Source organism: Eleutherodactylus coqui, chromosome 2 (genome assembly GCF_035609145.1).
Source record: "Eleutherodactylus coqui strain aEleCoq1 chromosome 2, aEleCoq1.hap1, whole genome shotgun sequence".
Taxonomy (NCBI): domain Eukaryota; kingdom Metazoa; phylum Chordata; class Amphibia; order Anura; family Eleutherodactylidae; genus Eleutherodactylus; species Eleutherodactylus coqui.
In genome coordinates, this window is record NC_089838.1 from 299,759,379 (window position 1) to 299,779,221 (window position 19,843).

Here is a 19,843-nt window from a genome sequence, read left to right on the forward strand (position 1 = left end):
AAAAATAGGACATGCCGCAGTTTGTTTGCCGCGGCCGTCTGCATAGGAGTGCGTATTGTAATGCACTCCTATGCAGACTTTCAGCAGCGGAAATCCCGCGGGAAATACCGCCGCGGGATTTCCGCCCGTGTGCAGGCGGCCCTAAAGTGCAATGTCTACTAAAAGTGTCACCTATACAAATATTGAAGATGGTTTTTCATAAGATATATTTTCTCACTCACCTAGCTCTTCCAAGTAGTGCAGCAGAATCACCTCTACCTACATGAATAGGTTCTGGAGGTTTAAAGGCAGGGCTGAAAAATGCACTAGGTTGAGGGGTAGAGCCATCACCTCGACCGGTAGCCCCAAGAATTCCCCTGCCTGAAGAAAGAAAAAAAAAAGTGACCTCAAACTAAGAAAACATTGACATTTAATAGAAGCAGTCTATGGCCCACCATAGCATTTCCACATTGTCACTTATACCATGATGCTCTAATAGAGTTATACTAGTGGTTAAAATGGCATATATAAACGAGTGCCAAAGAAAAGAGCTGAAAACAGCTTTTTCAGCTTTTTTTTGCATCCATCACTGCAGTGGAGAAGAACCAAGCAGTGCTGTCTATGACCCCAAAAATCCCCAATATAGAGAGATCTAAAGTGCCTTAAAACAAAGAGCTTGATGTGGCGAGAGGTTGTGTCTAACGTTACACTCAGGAGGTATACTTTGCTGTATATGGAAGTCCCATCACTTCTATCAGAACTTACCTATAAAGGCACCCACTCGACCAGGAGCTGTAGGTGGTTGTGTTTCGAGGCCCAAACCACGGAACAGGGAAGGCAGCACATTTCCGGGACCTTGTGACTCCTTTACAGAGAAGGTCAGAAAATATATTAAAATTAATAAACACATCAAATGATCCTTGCAGCGCATCAAGGGGAATCTGTCTCCAGTAGCATTGACAGACTTGTGGATTTCAGAGCCACTTATATGCTATGGTATGGCTTTGGGAAACTTACAGTTTATTAGGTACAATACGATGCAACTAGGAGTCCAGCATATTTATGAACCGCAGGATACCCCACCCTCTCACTGCCGATTGAAAGCAGTCTAACTATTACTGTGCATAGGGAGAATGCTGTCAGTGTCGAGAGAGCATGCAGGTTATTAACCCCTTAAGGACGTGGCCCAGGCCTCCCACCCTCCCCTATTTTCGTTTTTTCCTTCCCCCTTTTAAAAAATCATAACCCTTATTTAACCATCAACGTCGCTGTATGAGGACTTGTTTTTTGCGGGACGAGTTGTATTTTTCCATCGTACTATAAAGTGTACATAAAAAAAAAGAAGGAAAAAAAACGTTTAAAAAATTCTAAGTGGAGTGAGATGGAAAAAAAAAAAAGAATTACACCATCTTTGGGTGCATCTTGTTTCTTCAGCATACACACTGCAACAGAAGTAACATAACTTTATTCTATGGGTCAGTGCGATTACTACGATACCAAACGATATCGTTTTGCTTTGTTTTTTTGCTGTACTACTTTTATTCTTTTCAAAGATATTACTTTTTGGAAATTATTTTCTACCACCAACTTTTTTATTTTTCTGTCAGCATAGGTTGTACGAGGACTCAGTTTTTGCAGGACATCCTGTAGTTTCTATTGGTACCATTTTGGAATACATAGGACTTTTGATAGCTTTTTATTATAATTTCTTCTTTGGGACAGGGTGAACAAAAAAAAAAAGCACAATTCTTTTTTTTAATATTTTTCCTGCAGTAAATAATGCGTTACTTTGATAGATCGAACTGGCAATTGTTTTCCTCACTTCAGCAGTAAGATGTAATACCATACATTGCAATATACCGCAATCTGAAAGGCAATCTGCCATGGCAGCCCTGGGGACTTTCAGAAGGCCTCCGGCTGCCATGGCATCCCGCAATTTCATCACGGGGTTGGGTGGGGACCCCTGAACATCGATCAGGACATTTAAATGCCACTGTCAACTCCAATCAGCGGTGTTGCTGATCAGAGCTGTTGCAGGTGGGTGTCAACTGTACAAAATGGCACCCTCATTGTATGGAGCAGGATCGACCACCGATTTCACTCCAAACATACCCCGAACCAGCAGTAGCATTAAGGGGTTAATAAAGATAATTATGATGTTTCTGGACCCAAGTTTGACTTTTTAAATCCGTTGCCCCACTTGAATTGCCTTCTCTGAGGGCAGCATGATGTAGTGACGGACCCGATGAATTCAGTGTTGTATCTTTTATGTGTACTCATGGTGCTGTTTTAGCAAACTCATAGTTTATTAGGTGCAGTGCAAGGGAGCGCTGTGAGCTAGGACTACGGTGTATTAACCCCTTAACGCTACAGGATGTACAGCTACGTCCTGGAGGTTAGGGGTATGTATGGAGGGAGATCGCAGGTCGATCAGAGGGACATGGCCTCTCACTACTTAGGTGTTAAGTCATTCGAAAAACTCAAAAATCCCTTGGACCTTTCCTACTCTACCCTTTTCAGTAGCCCCAGTTGTGACTTCCATATACCTGAATGTTCCCTGATGTCTCCTCCTACTGATCTTATTACCTTTTTTTTACCAGACATACAGATTTGGCATACTACTAACCCAGACACAAATGGAAATGGACTTGGAGACTTTAATGGATGAGCAATGGGACCTGGCATTTTAGGCACCTAAACTGGTCTCCCTTAATTATGGCAGACAAGCTACACGACTATACATTCACCATGCCTGCTTTACTACTGCTAGACTACACACATTTCAGACACACATCTGACAGAACTGTTACAGTTTCTCTGAATGTAGGGGTTACTCCCTTGATCAGACAAAAATATGGCTAAAATGGCTCAACACCCCCACAACCTGTGTGCTCCCTGGGCTGTTAGTTTCATCCCTGTTCTATATTGGTTGACCCTCACCTCTACAACTATAACCATCTAAGGCGTTTCATATTACCTTGTTTTGCGCACTTTAGTGATTTACAGGTTTCCACTTGTTGCATCCTTCCTGAGACCCTATGCTTGGGGTGCATAACCTGCAGCCTGCCTCAGTATTTTGTACAGTCTCCCCAACCCTCTGGGTGGACATACTTGTCTGTATCTGCTTACATGTATTTTTTATGCCAGAGAGAAGAGAAGTGGCATGTAGTGCTGGGGCAGAGGCTTAGTAGTAAGGGTGCAGTGTGTGGGCATTTCAGGGATCCCCATATACAGTGGTGGCCAAAAGTTTTGATACTGACACAAATTTTGGCTTTGCCAAAGTTTGTCATGGAGCTCCATCAAACTGGAAATAGCATTGTCCATCACCAGATTGTTCCTGGATGGTCGGAAGCAGTTGCTCTTAGAGGATGTTTAGATGCACTTCTTTATTTAGTGCAGTGTTAGGTAAAATTGTGAGTGAGCCAACTCTTCTGGAGGAAAATTGTGTCTGTGTCTAAATGTGATGTATTTGCCAATGAAGGTTTAAACCCTTACGAAATGTTTATAACTGAACTTCTGCAACCAACACTGAAGCAGCAAACTTTGTGAAACCCCAAATTTGTGTCAGCATTAAAACTTTTGCCCGCGACTGTATCATCAGAATAGGATCTCCTGTACCTTGTGCTGCAGTCCAGAAAGGAGTAGATGGGGAGGAACGGTGGCCATGCATGCGTACCGCCATTTTCATTGTAGTTTTATAGGAATACTGAAGCACTTGAAAGTTTTAGCAATTCCAAAACTACAAAGCAAAGAGCTGCATGCATGAGGTCTTCATTTCGGCTCTCTTCATCCGGAATTACCTGACAAGTGGGAATCTCGGCACCTCGGAGTCTTGGAAGAGGGCTTGGCACTTATTAAAAATTTATTTTGATTTGCCATAAATATCTCGGATGGTAATACCCCTTCATGCAAGTGTGGCTTTGGGATTGGTGCAATCTTACAGTAGCCCTCAGACCAGAAAAGGTTGTGCATCCCTGCTGTAGGCTCATGAATTGCCCTGCATGCTTGATCCCCTTCTGTATTTGTGGGCTCCATACGCCTGCTTCTGTTTGTGTATATTCAACAAAGTTTATTAGGTTTAAAAAGAAATTAAGATGTCATTGAGGTTTAATTTTACCTTCACTATTGGGTCTAAACTGGCAGCTACTTCCAATCCACGACCTCTTGAGAGAGGAGCTGCTTTCCCGGTTGCTCCTTCTTTGGATTCAGGTGATAACTTAACTCCAAAGGGCGTTGGAAAGCGAGAGCCCTGAAATGGGTGTCTAGTAGGATCCATTCTACAAGACAAATTATACAGATGTAATAACATTCTCCACAGAACATGAGATCAGTAAAACCACTCTGTGCACCTTAGGTTGTGTTTGCACGGCCTTTGAAGAACACATTCAGCGTATGTCCTGGAAAAATCTTCTAGTGCAAATGCTGAACATAGCCACTGGCCCCTATTCAACCAATGGAAGACAAGAGTGACCTTTAGGTCTCTGTCAGGATGGGATGCACTGGCATATCCTTTTTTTATTACTGTATAGAAAAGCATAGCAGATGGCACCTTTCTACACAGTGGGCCACTGCTATATGTACATATGCTATAGGGTATCTGGCAATGGCTGGCATATGCTGCTATATGAGTATAAAGGGGTATATGTCAGAGAATACTCCCAACAGATGTTAACAGAGCCGTACAATTGATGGCGCTTCATCACTGCAGTTATCAGCATTTAGAGATATGCTTTACAGCAACCTCATGGGTCACAGACACAATAATGCACAGGAGATGACCCACTGACTTCTATGATAGAGCGTTGGGCGTGATATGGGATCTGTGCAGAGGTCATTGTGCAGGGAGCGGGAAGGAGGCATGTTGGGACATCAGTTATTGTGAATGGTGGATCCTGTGTTATCTATATAAGGCCCAATGTCCACAGGCAGATTTGATTTGAGGCGCCCGCACAGGAGATCCGCAAATCAAGCAGCCCATAGGGATGCATTAGAATCTGTAAACGATTTAAAAGCATGCAGATCACACGTGCGGGAGAAAAATCGCAAACCCCAAAGGGCGGCTTCCATTGAAGTCAATGAAAGCCATCCGATCTGCGGCACACCAGCAGCTGACACTGTGGACGTGCAATGGATCCGCGGAAAAGCAGGACTTAAAAAAAAAAAAAAAGAAGTACTGTCCATGTACGCGGCACGCCAGTGCAGTGCAGAAGAAAGAAGTTTGAGCCGCAGACGGAGAAGAGCAGCACCTGCTCCGGACAGGTAAAAAAATGCCCATGACTGCGGACACGGGTGGATTCCGTGCGGGATTCCCTGTACCCGTGGACATTGGGCCTCAAGGTCTCACCTTTCATTATAATCTTGCCTGTGATCATAATGAGAGGACTGCTTAGACAGAATAGAAGTGTCACATTCGGCTTAACGGCCATTTACACGGGCCGATTATTGCTCAAAATTCATTCAAATGAACAAAATATATAAAAGCAAAAAATGTTTACGATTCGTTCCCTTCTCATTATCGCTGACCCTCAGTCACTGGACCGCGGGATCCTCTCTAAGTATAAATGCTCCCCGCTTCACACAGAAGGTGAAGCGCTCAGTTAGAAGCCTGCAATCCAGCGGTAAGCTCTGCCCGAGCGCTAACTACTTTAACGGTGACATCGGCGCCCGTGCCGTCGTTTAGACGACTCTCATCCCGTCTAAAGATGTCATAATTATGAAAACTAAAAAAGGTTTTTAAGAAAAAAAACACACCAAAAATTCTTTAGAAATGTGTTGAACATAGAAACTTGATTTACACAATAGATGAGGCATTAAACCTCTAGCTACATGTACAACACCACAAATACACATCAGTAACATCACGGGCAGGAATGCTTATGCCGTTATAGGAAAGAAGTCTGTTCATTCAGAGAGGCATTTTCTGTGGGGCCACCATTTTTAAAGGTATTTACTCCTCTTTCTATGGTAAGTGGTATTAGCTTAAAGTGGGGGACAGGAGCCCAAGGCCAACCCCCCCCCCTCCCAGACTTTTTTTGCCAAGAGAAACTGGAATTCCCATGAAATTACTCCCATCAGAAAACAGATGGACGAACATAATTGGCTCAGACGTACGGACAGGGTTGGGGCATTTAAATTAGGGGTATAAACATACCTGTCCTCTATTATCCATGTACACCAATCGGTGATAACATGAAGGTTATGTTCCTGTGGCAGATTTCGGTGTGGATCCCACCCAAATCTATGTCCTATTCATGTGAATGGGGAACTCATCGCTGGGTTCATGACCCAGATTTTTCCGCACCGGATTTGAAAGCCATGTTGCGGCGCGCCGCTTGTTTCACAGATCCACGCCAGAAATTCTGCATACAGATTTTGCCTATTCACAAGGGCAAAATCCACGTGTGGGTTTGCAGCAGAAATATGGGGCTTAGCCACAGGTGTCTGCTGCAATTTTTAGAGGAGGCCTCTGTACAGAAAAATCCAGGTCAGATTTCGCCGTGTGAACACGCTCTTATATAGTCATCTATGGACAATAATTTTTTTTCAAAGCTGCGGTTACGATACTGGTGTGAAACGGCTAGAATCCAACTGCCTGGGAGGCGGAGAGCTGAGCGTCGTATAGAGGTTTGGTAAGGGTCTTCAAAAGGGGCAACTTGCAAGGTGATCAAAAGGGTTATGGGAACAGTCTAAGGAAGAGCGTCCCCTCGGGCAGAAGACTGGAGCCAAGGAAACAGCAAAGGAGTCCATATGAGCTTAAGTAGGCCCAAACAGGAAGCGTAATGGTTTCTGCAAAAGGCAGAATTGGACATTTTGTTTAAGGGCAAACATAAGGGAAAATAGCAGCCTCTAGTGGTAAGAAGTGGAAAACGCAACACACTTTAAAATATGAAATAGCGGCCACTAGTGGCCGATTCCTGAATCGGCAGTAGAATCCTGACAGCTGCTTACCGTCCTATAAAAGAGAAAAGACTGCTGGTCTTCACCTTCGGTTGCAAAGTGAGGACATCTCAAAAACTGGATATATGAAAGCTGTAGCTAATCACCGGCCAAAGCGAGCCGCACTTATCTCTCCAGCACACAGCGCCAGACTCTAAGGCTGCTTGTCCATGGGCATTCTTGCATTGCGTTACTCGCGGCAATAATCGGGCCACAAGTAACGCAGTGCAAGCTTCCATAGCGTCGCGCAGCCCCCCTGTCCACAAGCGGAGAATCATAGCGAATCTTTGCTCGCAGGATTCAAATCGGTGTATGCCGCAATTCTCCACGGTGAGCTTATCTGTCACATAGACACACCTGGAGACGGAGGTGTCCACACACAGCCCTGCTGCTGGAGTTAGGCCGCCTGCACACAAACGAGTCTGATTCCGCAAGCAGATTTCCGCCACGAAAAACCTGCGATTCATTGCGTAAATAAATTGCGACTGCCTGCGGACGAACGCAGATGCGATTGTTTTACTGCACGGATGTATGCGGATGCACAGCGTATCATCCAGGCGGAAAACCGATCGCAAGCAGGTGAGGACATCAGAAAGTTGCCCAACCCACTGGAAAACCCTTCTGTAAAAAAGCTGAATGCCAAGCCGACATGCTCTAGTGCTTTTGTGGTGGTAAGAGCTTAGAACGGCATGCTGCTCTCTTGGCTTGGCAGAGCAATGAAAATGCCCATATGCAATACCCCGGCTACTGCAGTGGATATAGTGGTGTGCTCTTCCTTGGAAAAAATCTGTCCTGCATTGTCTTTCCCCCGCACTCTTGCTGCTTTTACTCATTTTGTTATGTTGTCTCCTAGCAACCTGCGAGCTATTCGCGTTAAAATCCACGCCCAACCGCAATGTAATTGTGGATGCACTGCAAATACAACGCTCCCATAGAGATCAATGGAGCCCATCCGCAGAAAAATAGAGAAAAATCCCAAAAAACACAAGTCGCATCCACACGTCTGCTTAAGGGCTCCCACGCACTTGCGTTTAAGGCTGTGTTTTTTTAACACAAATGTCAGTAGGACTTTCTGTTAAAAACGCTTCGCACAAAAATCGTACAAACTTGAATTGCGTTTTTTAATGTTTAAAAAAAAAAAACGTGTTAAATAAATGACAGTGTGTGGGAGCCCTCAGGCTGGGGTCACACAGGACGGATTGGCCACCGAAATTCCATACGGAATTTCTGTGCAGCAAATCTGGCCGTGGCTCTTAATCCCAGGATTAGTCAGCCATGTGGACGAGATTTTGCAAAAATTCTCATCCACATGGGGCGGCCAATCCGCCACGGCAAAGCCGAGCGGAACCGGCGATGCGGCGCGGATTGAGAGCCACAGCATGTCAATTCTTTTTTTTTTCCATTGCGGCCTCACTCCTCTTTACGGGGAGAGAAAACCACAACGGGATGCCAGCGGCCGAACCGCTCCAAAACCCACAGCAAAATGCCAAGGGTTTTGAAGCTGCGGCCAAGCTGCGAGATTTCCACGGAATTTCTATCCCGTGGGAACCGAGCCTTAAAGGGGTTGTCCCGCGACAGCAAGTGGGTCTATACACTTCTGTATGGCCATATTAATGCACTTTGTAATATACATCGTGCATTAAATATTGGCCATACAGAAGTTATACACTTACCCCCTCCGGCGCTGGCGTGCCCGTCTCCATGGCGACGATGAAGCCTCTTCTCTGGTCGCACAAACAGTCGCGCTTGCTCACAGAGGAATCCTCTTCTGTCTCCCTCCGGGCTCACGAGCTGCGTCCTGGCTCCTCCCTCTTCTCCGCGTCATCGTAGCTCCGCCTCCGTCACGTGGTGCCGATCAGCCAATGAGGTGGCTGTAATCGGCAGTGGAACGCAAGGCTGGAGAAGAAAATCCACGGTGCACCATGGGAGAAGACCCGCGGTGCACCGTGGGAGAAGACCATCGGCGCCATCTTTGAAAGAAGAAAAGAAGAATCTTCAAAGCTGCAGAACGGGGATGCAGGTAAGCGAATTTTTTTTTTTTAAATAACACATGGATTCTTTTTAACTGTACATAATGTGGGGGTCTGTTGAAAAAAAAATTTTTTGATTTCGGCGCGGGACAACCCCTTTAAGCTGCAGAAGTCAATGCCTTCCAATGGGCGAATATTAAAGCAGATCATCCGGGGTGCCGATCAAGATTTCACAATTCAAATTCCGTGTGCGTGCAGGCGGGCTTAACAGCGTGTTATCGTCTATTTATTCACATTTCCACTGCTCCGTACTGCTGTATACTGCCCTACTGGAACAGCAGGATCCAACTCGTCTGCGCCGAACGGGGGGGGGGTGGGGGGGGGGGGGGGGCTATGGAAAAAAAAAAAAAGAAACCTGTTTCGGCGTGAGACAACACCTTTAAGGGAACCTAAGAGTTTCTCCCATTGCATTCAATGGGGCCGGCGCCGCTGCCACCAGCCTGGTGAAAACAATGGGGCTGCAATGAGAGATCACGCAGCCAGATAGAACATGCCGCGATTTGTTTCCCATTGCGGTGCCATGTAGGAAAACATTGTTCATGTGTATAACCCTATTTAAAAGAATGAGGCTCATATTTGTACGGCTTGCAACGCGCAAATATTGCGCGATTCTGGGCCATGTGAAACCGGCCTCAGACTGCTATTACACGAGTGTAAGCACTCGCCAGGGCACAGTGAAGTCAAAAGCAGCACACAGGATTTAGCAGAGACGTAGTAAGGAATCAAGCCAAGGGTTGGTGCATGGTGATACAATCTTTCTTTAAGGCAGTAGGTTTACAGGCAGAGGGTTTAGACCACAAGGAATGAGGGAACAGGGCCAGGTTTATATAGGAAGCTAATTGGGGAAGGTACAAGAAACGTGGTGGATTTAGTGTAGCGCCTTACCGGCACTAGTTAGGAGCCACGGGTCTAGCAGCCGAACGGGACTGGAGAGTAGTCAGGAGGAAGCCAGAGTCGTTATTGGGTGGTCACATTTGCAGTACAAAGGATGAGGCAGGAAGCATAGTCACGTGGAAGCCAGGAGTCGTTATTGGGTAGTCTTGGCAGGAATGGCAGAGGAGCAGGTAATGGGGAACTTGACTAAATGGAGCTGTGAAGCACTGAGGGAGTGGCCGGGCCAGGCTTTTATAAGAAGTGCAATTAAGGCAAGAGGCGGGGTCAGGACTAGGAGGCAGGAACTAGATAACAGGGATCAGAGAACAAGGCTGAGAGTTATGGATAGAAAGTGTTCACAGGCTTGATAGCTCAATAAGAAGGGCCACGGCTTGAAATACAGGAGGTTCCTGGTTCTAGTCCTGACACTTAGACAAGAAAACACGGAGCCAAGGACAAGGGGCAAGATACTAAGACTCATCTCCTGGTGCACGAGAGGTCACAGGTTCGAGTTCTGACATGCGGTTTGTGACACCTACACAATGATGTTATTTCTCTCTGTCTGTTACAGATAGTTAGAAAGTAGAATCTACAGTTCCCTGTGTGCAGTGTATGAAGAACACTGAGAATCAGATATACAGAGGGGAAAAATAGTGGGCACGTCATATAATGGCCAGACATATTAATATTCCTCAGGTACACAGCAGCTTATTCTGAAGTCTTCTTAAAAGTGTGGTATGAAAAATATGTACTGGTCTAACTCTTCACTCATGGTCAAGGGCTTCCTATATCCAGCATTTTAAGACATTAAACACTGTTTCTGTACAGTTGGCTATATTTGAGGGGAGGGACATCTCCTTCTTGCATGCTTCTGTCAATGATCACATACAGTAACGGCATTGTGCTCCCTCCACCCTTAGCGTTACAGCATTTCAAAAAGGGCGTAACAAACATTTTCTTGAGATTATTAAGTAACCGCAGTACAGCTACACCTGCACTAACATTATCCTTACTTAGTAGAGAAACAAAGGGAAAAGTTTCCAACAAAGTACCCCCAAAATCTGTAATACCCACCAACATTTAGGCATCTTATTGGTGGACCAGTGAACTTCTATTTTGGTGCCCGTGGTTATAACTTACCAGTACTGTGGATCCAGCAGTGGGTTCTCTCTGCATTGCTGTGGCTGCTTTCAGATGACTGCAGACCGTAATACCGATCTAATGTAAATCTATGAGTGTATTCACCTGGGTGTATTTTTCACAGCTGTTATTAAAATTCAGCATAACCTAATTTTGTCTTTTTTTGTCCAATAGAAAATAAAACCCATGACAGCAAATAAGGAGGCATATACAGATCAAATGCTGATGGCATGTCATCTGCGGCGTGTGCGTATTACAGATCCGTATTACGGACGAGTTGCACTACGCTCATCTGAAACTAAGGATGAGGAGAGCCGGACAGGTTTATTCTCAGTGTGATCTCTCCACACATCTCACAGATGGTCTATCAGATTGGGATCTGGGAGGCCAAATCAGCCTGTTATACCCTGACATGGTCATCATTGTTTCCTGAGCAGTTTTCACAGTACGGCAGGGAGCACTGTCCTGCTGAAAGAAGCCACTGTCTGTATAAGGGTTAGATAAGGGGTATATGTGCCACATCCTCATGATGCCAGGACCCAAAGTACACAGCACCTCATTGCCTCTGCTCACTTTTCTTCTTCCCATAGTGCATCCTGGTGCCATCTCTTCCCAGGTAAGTGACGCACACGCACCCAGCCACATGATATATGTGAATCCCGCAGCGCAATCCGGCTCCGGCAGCAGCCATGCGTACCTGCTCTGTCATCGCCATCGGACATGCGCAGTACAGATTTCCCCCCCCCCAAACTGTTACCTACCGTGCCACCGCTAGGCGATGACATGGAATCTGCGACCTGTCCTCAATGTTCATTGCGGACAGGCTGCGGGTCGGTCAGCTTTCATTGTCTTCAATGGAAGCCGTCCGTGCGGAGCCCGCATGAAAATGGAGCATGCTGTGATTTTTAGGGAGAGGAAGATGAAAGAACAAATCAATTCTGCCATTGCTTTTTGCCTTTGTTTAATGGCATTTAGTATGCGGTCTAAATGACACGACAACTTTTTTCTGCAGGTTGGTACAATTACAGCAATACCAAAATTATGGGGCACATGTATAAGAGGCTTTACGTGTTTCTGACGTAAAAAAGTTGCTAATATTTGCGCAACCATGTATTTGCATATAAATTTGAAACTACCGCATATACTTGAGTACCACAAAAAACTGGTAAAACCTATTGACTCGTGTATAAGCCTAGCTATACGCGACTATATACTAGGTAAAGAAAAAACAGCAACACTCACCTCCCAGCCGGCGTCTGTGTCCCCGGTGTGATACTCTCTCCGGCGGTGCGGCAAGCTGCTTCCCCGGTGTGATACTCTCTCCGGCAGTGCGGCAAGCTGCTTCAGACTTCTCCTCACTGTCATCTCCCTGGCTCGGTTTTGAATTCCCCCGCCGTCAGTGTTGTGTAATTAAGCGCTGTGATTGGATTGAGCGCCAGCCAATCACAGCTGGTGCTCAATAAACCAATCACAGCCAGTGATGTCATTCACTAAATGGCTGTGAATAATCGAGTGCCGGCTGTGATTGGCTGGCGCTCGATCCAATCACAGCGCTTAGTTACACAACACTGACAGCGGGGGAATTGAAAACCGAGCCAGGGAGATGACAGCAGGGAGAAGTCTGAAGCAGCTTGCTGCACCGCTGGCGACACAGGCACCGGCTGGGAGGGGAGTATTGCTGTTTTTTTTGTTTTTTTTTAACCTCACTCGAGTATAAGCCGTAGGGGGCTTTTTCAGCACATTTTTTTGTGCTGAAAAACTTATGCGGTAACTATATCTTAGGTTTTTGTACTTTTGCACAAATAAAAAAAATCAACCTTTTTTTAGAAAACAATTTGTTTTTGACGTTACCACATTCAAAGACCCATAACTTCTTGATTTTTCCATGGACGGAGCTGTGTAGGGGCTTGTTTCTTCTGTGAAGAGCTGTAGTTTTTATTGGTACCATTTTGGGGTATATGTGACGTTTTTAATCACTTCTATTGCGTTTTTTATTAGACAAAAATGAACAAAAATGACAACGATTTGCTGCCAGATTTTGGAGCAGATCTGCAGCTAATCAGCGACGTATAAACGCACCCTAAGGCCTCATGTCCACGGGGAAAATCAGGCCCGCCGCAGATTCTTCATGCAGAATCCCGCAGCGGGTCCCTCCTGCCCCGCGGACATGAGGCCTAAAAAGAAGAATTACTTACCTGTCCGGACACTGCGGGTCTTCCCTCCGACGCAGCCGGATCTTCTTTCTTCGGCCCGACGGATGTGCTCGGCACACCGGCAGCGTGCCGCGCGCATGCGCCGGGCACTCCATTTATTTTTTTAACTCCTGCTCTCCCGCGCTGGAGAGCAGACATTCAGCTGCGGGTGTGCCGCGGATCGGGACAGCTTCCATAGGCTTCAAAAGAAGCCTGTGGGAGCCATCCCCGCGGGAGACCCGGACTAAAATAGAGCATGCTGCGGGTGTTTTCCCACACATGCAATCCGTGCCTCAGGGGAAAATGACATCCGCAGGTGTTTAACTACCTGCGGGTGTATAATGCATCCCTATGGGGCGCGGATCACGCTGCAGATTTAAAATTCCATTTCAGCCGTGGACATGAGGCCTAAGGCCTCCCTCACACAGACTTTTTTTTTACAGCGTTTAGCCCTGCCTTTTTAGCGCAGAGCTAAACGCTGTACAACGCTCCTATTCATTTAAATGGGGATGTTCACACAAGTGTCTTCAACCTTGCGCTTCGACAGCGATGCATGTCCTATCTTTGGCCGTTTTCAGCCCTGCATCACCCATTAAAATGAATTAGCAATGATGCTGAAAGCGCTACACAGCAGCTGCACTACCAGAAAAAAAAAAGTTATACTCACCAATGCTGGCGCTGCTTTCCAGAGCTCCAGGCACTTGTCAGAAGATCTTTTGCTAGTGACAGGGTTTGAAGACTGGCTAATCCAGCACCAATCACAGCCAGCGCTGGATGCACCAATCACAGCCATTCAATGAATGAATTGCTCGCGGCTCAGCCAATCAGAGCAATCTCTTGCTGGAGGTGTGGTCTTGAAACCCCGTTACTAGCAAGAGATGCTCTGCAGGCACAGACAAATGCCTGGAAACCTGCAGCTGTGCTGAAAACCCAGCCAAAACGTTGGCATAATGCATGCCAGTGCTGCTGAAACCCGGCGGAATCTGCAATAAACGCAGCGTTGAAAAATGCTATGTTTACTGCAAATGCCTGTGTGAGGGAGGCCTAACTCTTATATTTTTTTTTTTTCAACTAAGGTTTGCTGGGGGATGAAAAGCGTGTAAAGTTTACTGTATGGGTCGTTATGGATGCAGTAATACTACATATTAATCTTTTATGAAAAACAAGGAAAGTGCACAAATATTTTTATTAATTTTTTTCCCAATTTTTAATGTTTCTGTAGGGACTTGAACCTACTATCCTATAATTGCTCAGATACTACAGTACTGCAGTGTATTATCTGTTTTCTTGCCTATTTCAAGCAATGGCAAACCATAAAGGCCACTGTTTGGCATCCTGCTGCCATGGCAACCCATCGGTGGGCCAAGGGCGTTAACCCTGTACAAACTGCGAAACTACACTGATCATGGCATGTAATGCGATAATAGTGAGAATCAGAGTTCTCTGTGATCCCCACCTGTCAGTCACAGCTGCTCCGCCTGCTGACGGTGTTGGCTCAGCCATTCAGCCTGCAATATCTTACATGTTGTATATTTATGGCATTTTGCAGGAACCCCTTCCCTCCCATCACGTACGGCTACGTCATGCAGTGGGAAAAGGTTAAGGTTGGTTTTGCACACAGGTTTTTTTGGGGGAAAAGCTGCAGGTTTTAATTCCATTTTTTGCCCCCAAAGCCAGAAGTGGGTTCAAAAGGAAAGGGAAATATATAGGAAGGACTTCTACTTCTTGCTGGATCCACTTTGGCTTTTGCACAAAAAAAACCCCAAAAAACGAATCAATGCCTGTGATTGGTTCATGGAGCGCTGGCTCTGACTGGCTGACCGTCACAGTGCTCAGCCAATAAGAGGCAGCGCTTCCTGGAGACAGGGATTTCTAATCCCCAGCCAGAAGAGATGCTGAAGACAACTGCCAGGGACTGGGGAGAAGACACAGCAGAGCTGACAGCGCTTCTTAGGTGATTTTTTTTTTCTACAACTAGGGCTTATATTTCAAGTTCAACACGCACAGACACGCACAGACACACAGTGATGCTACAAAGTCACACGACTTTCTAGCGCCAGAAAATCATGGTATCGCTGCAAGAAAAGGCGGCGCTATCGCACGGACCACCGGTGTAATATCGCTGTGATAGTCTCACGGTGATATAGTGTCGCCGGTGTGATGGAGGCCCCAAGGCCGGGCTCACACAACTGTAATTAGCGTATGTATCGCTCTATAAGATGCACCTGATGATGAGCCGCACCTAGGTTTTAGAGGGGAGTCGAAAAAGCATAGTTTGACCCACATGGCAACGGGCCACCACTACAACTGCTTTCTCTTCCACAGCAGGGGCAGCGAGCTCTGTAACTATGGCGCTTGTGGTACAGCAGGAGGAAGCTGATTGGTGGAGGTGGAGGAGCAGCAGCAGTTCCCGCCGGCGCTCACCACCAATCAGCTGTAGGGGTGAGCGCTGTCAGGAGAGGAAAAAAGAGAATTGCTCTCCTCCCCTGCTATGGAGCGGACCCGGACGGACGTGCAGCCAAACGAACGCGCCATCCAGCATGAATTTTGGCGCGCTCGCTTTATAGGACGCACTGACTTTTTCTCCTCACTGTGGGGTGAAAAAAGTGTGTCATATAAAGTGAAAAATACGGTAAACTGCATATTACACGCACAAAACACAGTGAACAAGGAGAGGACGCTGATCTTCATTATTCCAGCCACACTTGTGGATATTCATTGCATGTATTACATAAAAATAGCGCAGCATGTTCTATTTTACCGCGTACAGCATATTGTTTTCCATGGGTTCGGAACGCAGTACTTACGGAATTACATTGCGTTAGTACAATGTTGTTTAAGCCTGTTACTAGGAAGGTGGTGGGGGACAGCGTGCTTAAAACATGCTTATGTGCAGGCAGGCGCGTGCAAGGACGTGGCCAACAAAGCACAGTGTGTGTGTGTGTGTGTGTATATATATATATTACAGGATGCCGGGGTATCCTCTGCTGGAGATAAGCGGCGCCAGATGGACCACACTGACTATAATGGGGTCCATCCTGCTTCTGTTCAGCCCATTGGCATTTTTCCAACCAAACAGTGCAGCCCGTTGTGGTATTCTGCCTGGCAATGTGCCCGGATCTGTGCCAGGAACTCCGCTGCAGATGTGAATGGAGCCTGGGGGGTGAAATCCACAGCAAAGTCTCCCCATGCTGAAACAATTGAAGGTTTGCAGATGGCGGTTGTTTTTTTCCTCCCCTCCCGAACCTGCTGGTCCCTCTCTGCACCTGCCGGTCCCCCTCTCTGTACCTGCGGGTTCCACACCCCCCCCCCTCTGCGCCTGCCGGTCCCGTCCCCCCCCTCTGCGCCTGCCGGTCCCGTCCCCCCCCCCCTCTGCGCCTGCCGGTTCCCCCCCCCCCCCCTCTGCGCCTGCCGGTTCCACCCCCCCCCCCTCTGCGCCTGCCGGTTCCACCCCCCCCCCCCTCTGCGCCTGCCGGTTCCACACCCCCCCCTCTGCGCCTGCCGGGTCCACACCCCCCCCCTCTGCGCCTGCCGGTTCCACCCCCCCCCCCTCTGCGCCTGCCGGTCCCGTCCCCCCCCCTCTGCACCTGCCGGTTCCACACCCCCCCTCTGCACCTGCCGGTTCCACACCCCCCCCTCTGCACCTGCCGGTTCCACACCCCCCCTCTGCACCTGCCGGTTCCACACACCCCCTCTGCACCTGCCGGTTCCACCCCCCCTCTGCACCTGCCGGTTCCACACCCCCCCCTCTGCACCTGCCGGTTCCACACCCCCCCCTCTGCACCTGCCGGTTCCACACCCCCCCTCTGCACCTGCCGGTCCCGTCCCCCCCCTCTGCGCCTGCCGGTCCCGTCCCCCCCCTCTGCGCCTGCCGGTCCCGTCCCCCCCCTCTGCACCTGCCGGTTCCACACCCCCCCTCTGCACCGGCCGGTTCCACACCCCCCCCCCTCTGCACCTGCCGGTTCCACACACCCCCTCTGCACCTGCCGGTTCCACACCCCCCCTCTGCACCTGCCGGTTGCACCCCCCCTCTGCACCTGCCGGTTCCACCACCCCCCTCTGCACCTGCCGGTCCCCCTCTCTACCGAGGAGAGGAAATCTGGTAGCAACAAGTAACAGCCCTTCCTCAAATCTGTTCCCATGTAGGATATGCCCCGCGGGGGATAACCTGCGCCAACCAGCGTGGATGCTACCTCTTCGTTTGAAGAGATGAAATCCACGCTGCAAATGTACGCCATACGGCGGCCGCCCGCAGGCGGAGGTGCACTGCAGAGTCTGAAGCATGCGTCCGCCTCCGGATCCTGCAGCACATACCGCCCACAGCATGCTACGGAAAAGCGGTTGTTCCTGCCCACGAGCGGAAAACAATTGTGACTTTCCATTCGCGGGGAAGAAAAAATAATTTAAAAAAAAAAAAATCGCAGCACGCTCTATTTCTAGGCGGCTTCCACTGAAGTCACTGGCAGCCGTCCGCCCCGCGGCCCTCCGCAACCATCACTGCACATACTGAATATACGCCGCTGTGAACAGACCCCTGCGCTGTGATGGGCTCCTCCACCTTGTATCATGTGCGCTGTACACAAATATATTGCGCTCACGGCCTAATAATCCGCATGTCTGCCCCGTGGATGTACCGGCACACGGCTATACTACTATGTCCGTTCAGCCGATCCTCGGGCCGCGTCCAACGAGCCGACGGACGACCAACCGCCCGTTCATCCGCTGATCGCGGACGTCCGCCGAGCGAATGGAGAGATGCGAGACGTTCAGGAACAATCGGTTACCATAATTAGCCCCTAAGCGTCTCTCGGGCCGCGGGAAACAAAAGTGACCGACTGCCCGACGCCGCGTCACACGCCCAGAAAATCGTGCGACATTTCTGCATTGCGAGAAGCGCACATCTCTCACAAGTATGATTTTTTTGTTTGTTTTTGGGAATACAATGGCGGCGGCCTCTTCTGGGCGTTCCCACAATAGTGGGTGGAGTTTCACGGCTCGTGTGTCTGACATTACCTGATAGACACGGGACAGACTTTGGCGCGTTTAGAAACACCCTGAAAGAGCTTCACGCGCAGCGGAAAATCTGCATCAAAACCACAAGAAACGCATCAAAATCGGTACTGATTCCGGCGCGGCTTTTGCCGCGGACTCAGCGCACATTTCACCCCTTCCATTGAAGCCCATTCGCGGTCTTTGATGCCGGTTCGCGCTAATTTCACTCTTTCAATAGAAGTCTGCTACAAATCGGTGTAAAAAGTGGTGATTTTACCACCTTTTTTGGCGCCAATTTAATGCATACTTTCCACAACAGTAAAGGCGCCCCGTTTCCCCTCCCTGTGATCGTAACCGTATGGAGGAACGCCAACAATAGCCTCCGCCATCTCACAATACACGGGCACAGACCGCCGTCCGCAGCCACACACTATAACCGCGGCACTGGAGGTGAAAAAAGCTGCACAATGATGTCATGGCAACAAGGAAACATCTGATGACCTCATAGCTGAAAACCACAAACATGACGACATATGACGTCACACCGCCACAGTAATGAGGGAGCGGCAGGGGTGGGACCTGTGCATACTGTAGGACCTGACTAGCCGTTGTCTGACGTCACATATAACCGTGTACGGGCCGGTACCGGCGGGGACAGGACGGTTAGTGACGCAGCAGATCGAATTACCTCACGCTTCCCGCTCGCCGCCAGCTCTACAACTAACGGGCGCTACAGGGTTTCCGTCACGTGATATGCCTACTTGTCCCCTGATTGGCTAGCGAGGCCGTCACTCAAAGAGGATAAGCTCCTCATTGGTCCGCAGGGGCGTTGCATGGAAGACACTGAGGGAAAAGAAACGGTTACAAATCTCAACGTACACCGGGAGGGAGAGAGGGGGAGGGGGAGGGGGGTTATAATGTGAACAGGGACGAGCACCGGTCCCGAAAGTAGGATCCCTGAAAGTCTAATTTAATAGGAGCCACCAGGGGGCGCCCGGTGCAGATGGATTAAGTTCAACTGGTGCTATATAAAGCCGCCTGAGCGCCCCCTAGTGGTGGCAGCAGACCTGCACTGCTTAAGTTGGTGGTCAGGGGTATGAAGAAGAGACATAGATAATGAGAGGAAATTTGCTGAGAGATCACATAGGAGGTCATAAAAATATTACATTTGTGTGTAGTTTTATGTATCCAGATTATATAGCACTGCTCTCCCTGATCCTGGATGGCTATATAGTGTGGCTCTCCCCGATCCTGGATGGGTATATAGTGTGGCTCTCCCCGATGCTGGATGGGTATATAGTGTGGCTCTGCCCGATGCTGGATGGGTATATAGTGTGGCTCTGCCCGATCCTGGATGGGTATATAGTGCTGCTCTCCCCGATCCTGGATGGGTATACAGTGCGTCTCTCCCCGATGCTGGATGGGTATATAGTGCGTCTCTCCCCGATGCTGGATGGGTATATAGTGCGTCTCCCCCCGATCCTGGATGGGTATACAGTGCGGCTCTCTCCGATCCTGGATGGGTATACAGTGCGGCTCTCTCCGATCCTGGATGGGTATACAGTGCGGCTCTCTCCGATCCTGGATGGGTATACAGTGCGGCTCTCTCCGATCCTGGATGGGTATACAGTGCGGCTCTCTCCGATCCTGGATGGGTATAAAGTGCGTCTCTCCCCGATGCTGGATGGGTATATAGTGCGT

The 19,843-nt window shown here is 48.5% G+C and overlaps 1 protein-coding gene across 1 annotated transcript in view; it reads right to left on the reverse strand.

The window, feature by feature from the left end:
• The window catches only part of PIWIL2 (piwi like RNA-mediated gene silencing 2), a 117,643-nt gene extending 98,795 nt beyond the window's left edge, over window positions 1-18,848 (reverse strand). Inside the window, exons 1-4 of the mRNA XM_066593461.1 lie at window positions 18,831-18,848; window positions 4,097-4,256; window positions 745-844; window positions 222-360 (exon numbers count right to left, since the gene is read on the reverse strand). Of these exons, the coding sequence (XP_066449558.1) occupies window positions 222-360; window positions 745-844; window positions 4,097-4,255 (398 nt within the window). The 5' untranslated portion in view covers window position 4,256; window positions 18,831-18,848. The remainder of the gene's footprint in view (window positions 1-221; window positions 361-744; window positions 845-4,096; window positions 4,257-18,830) is intronic.
• Window positions 18,849-19,843: the final 995 nt, after the last annotated feature.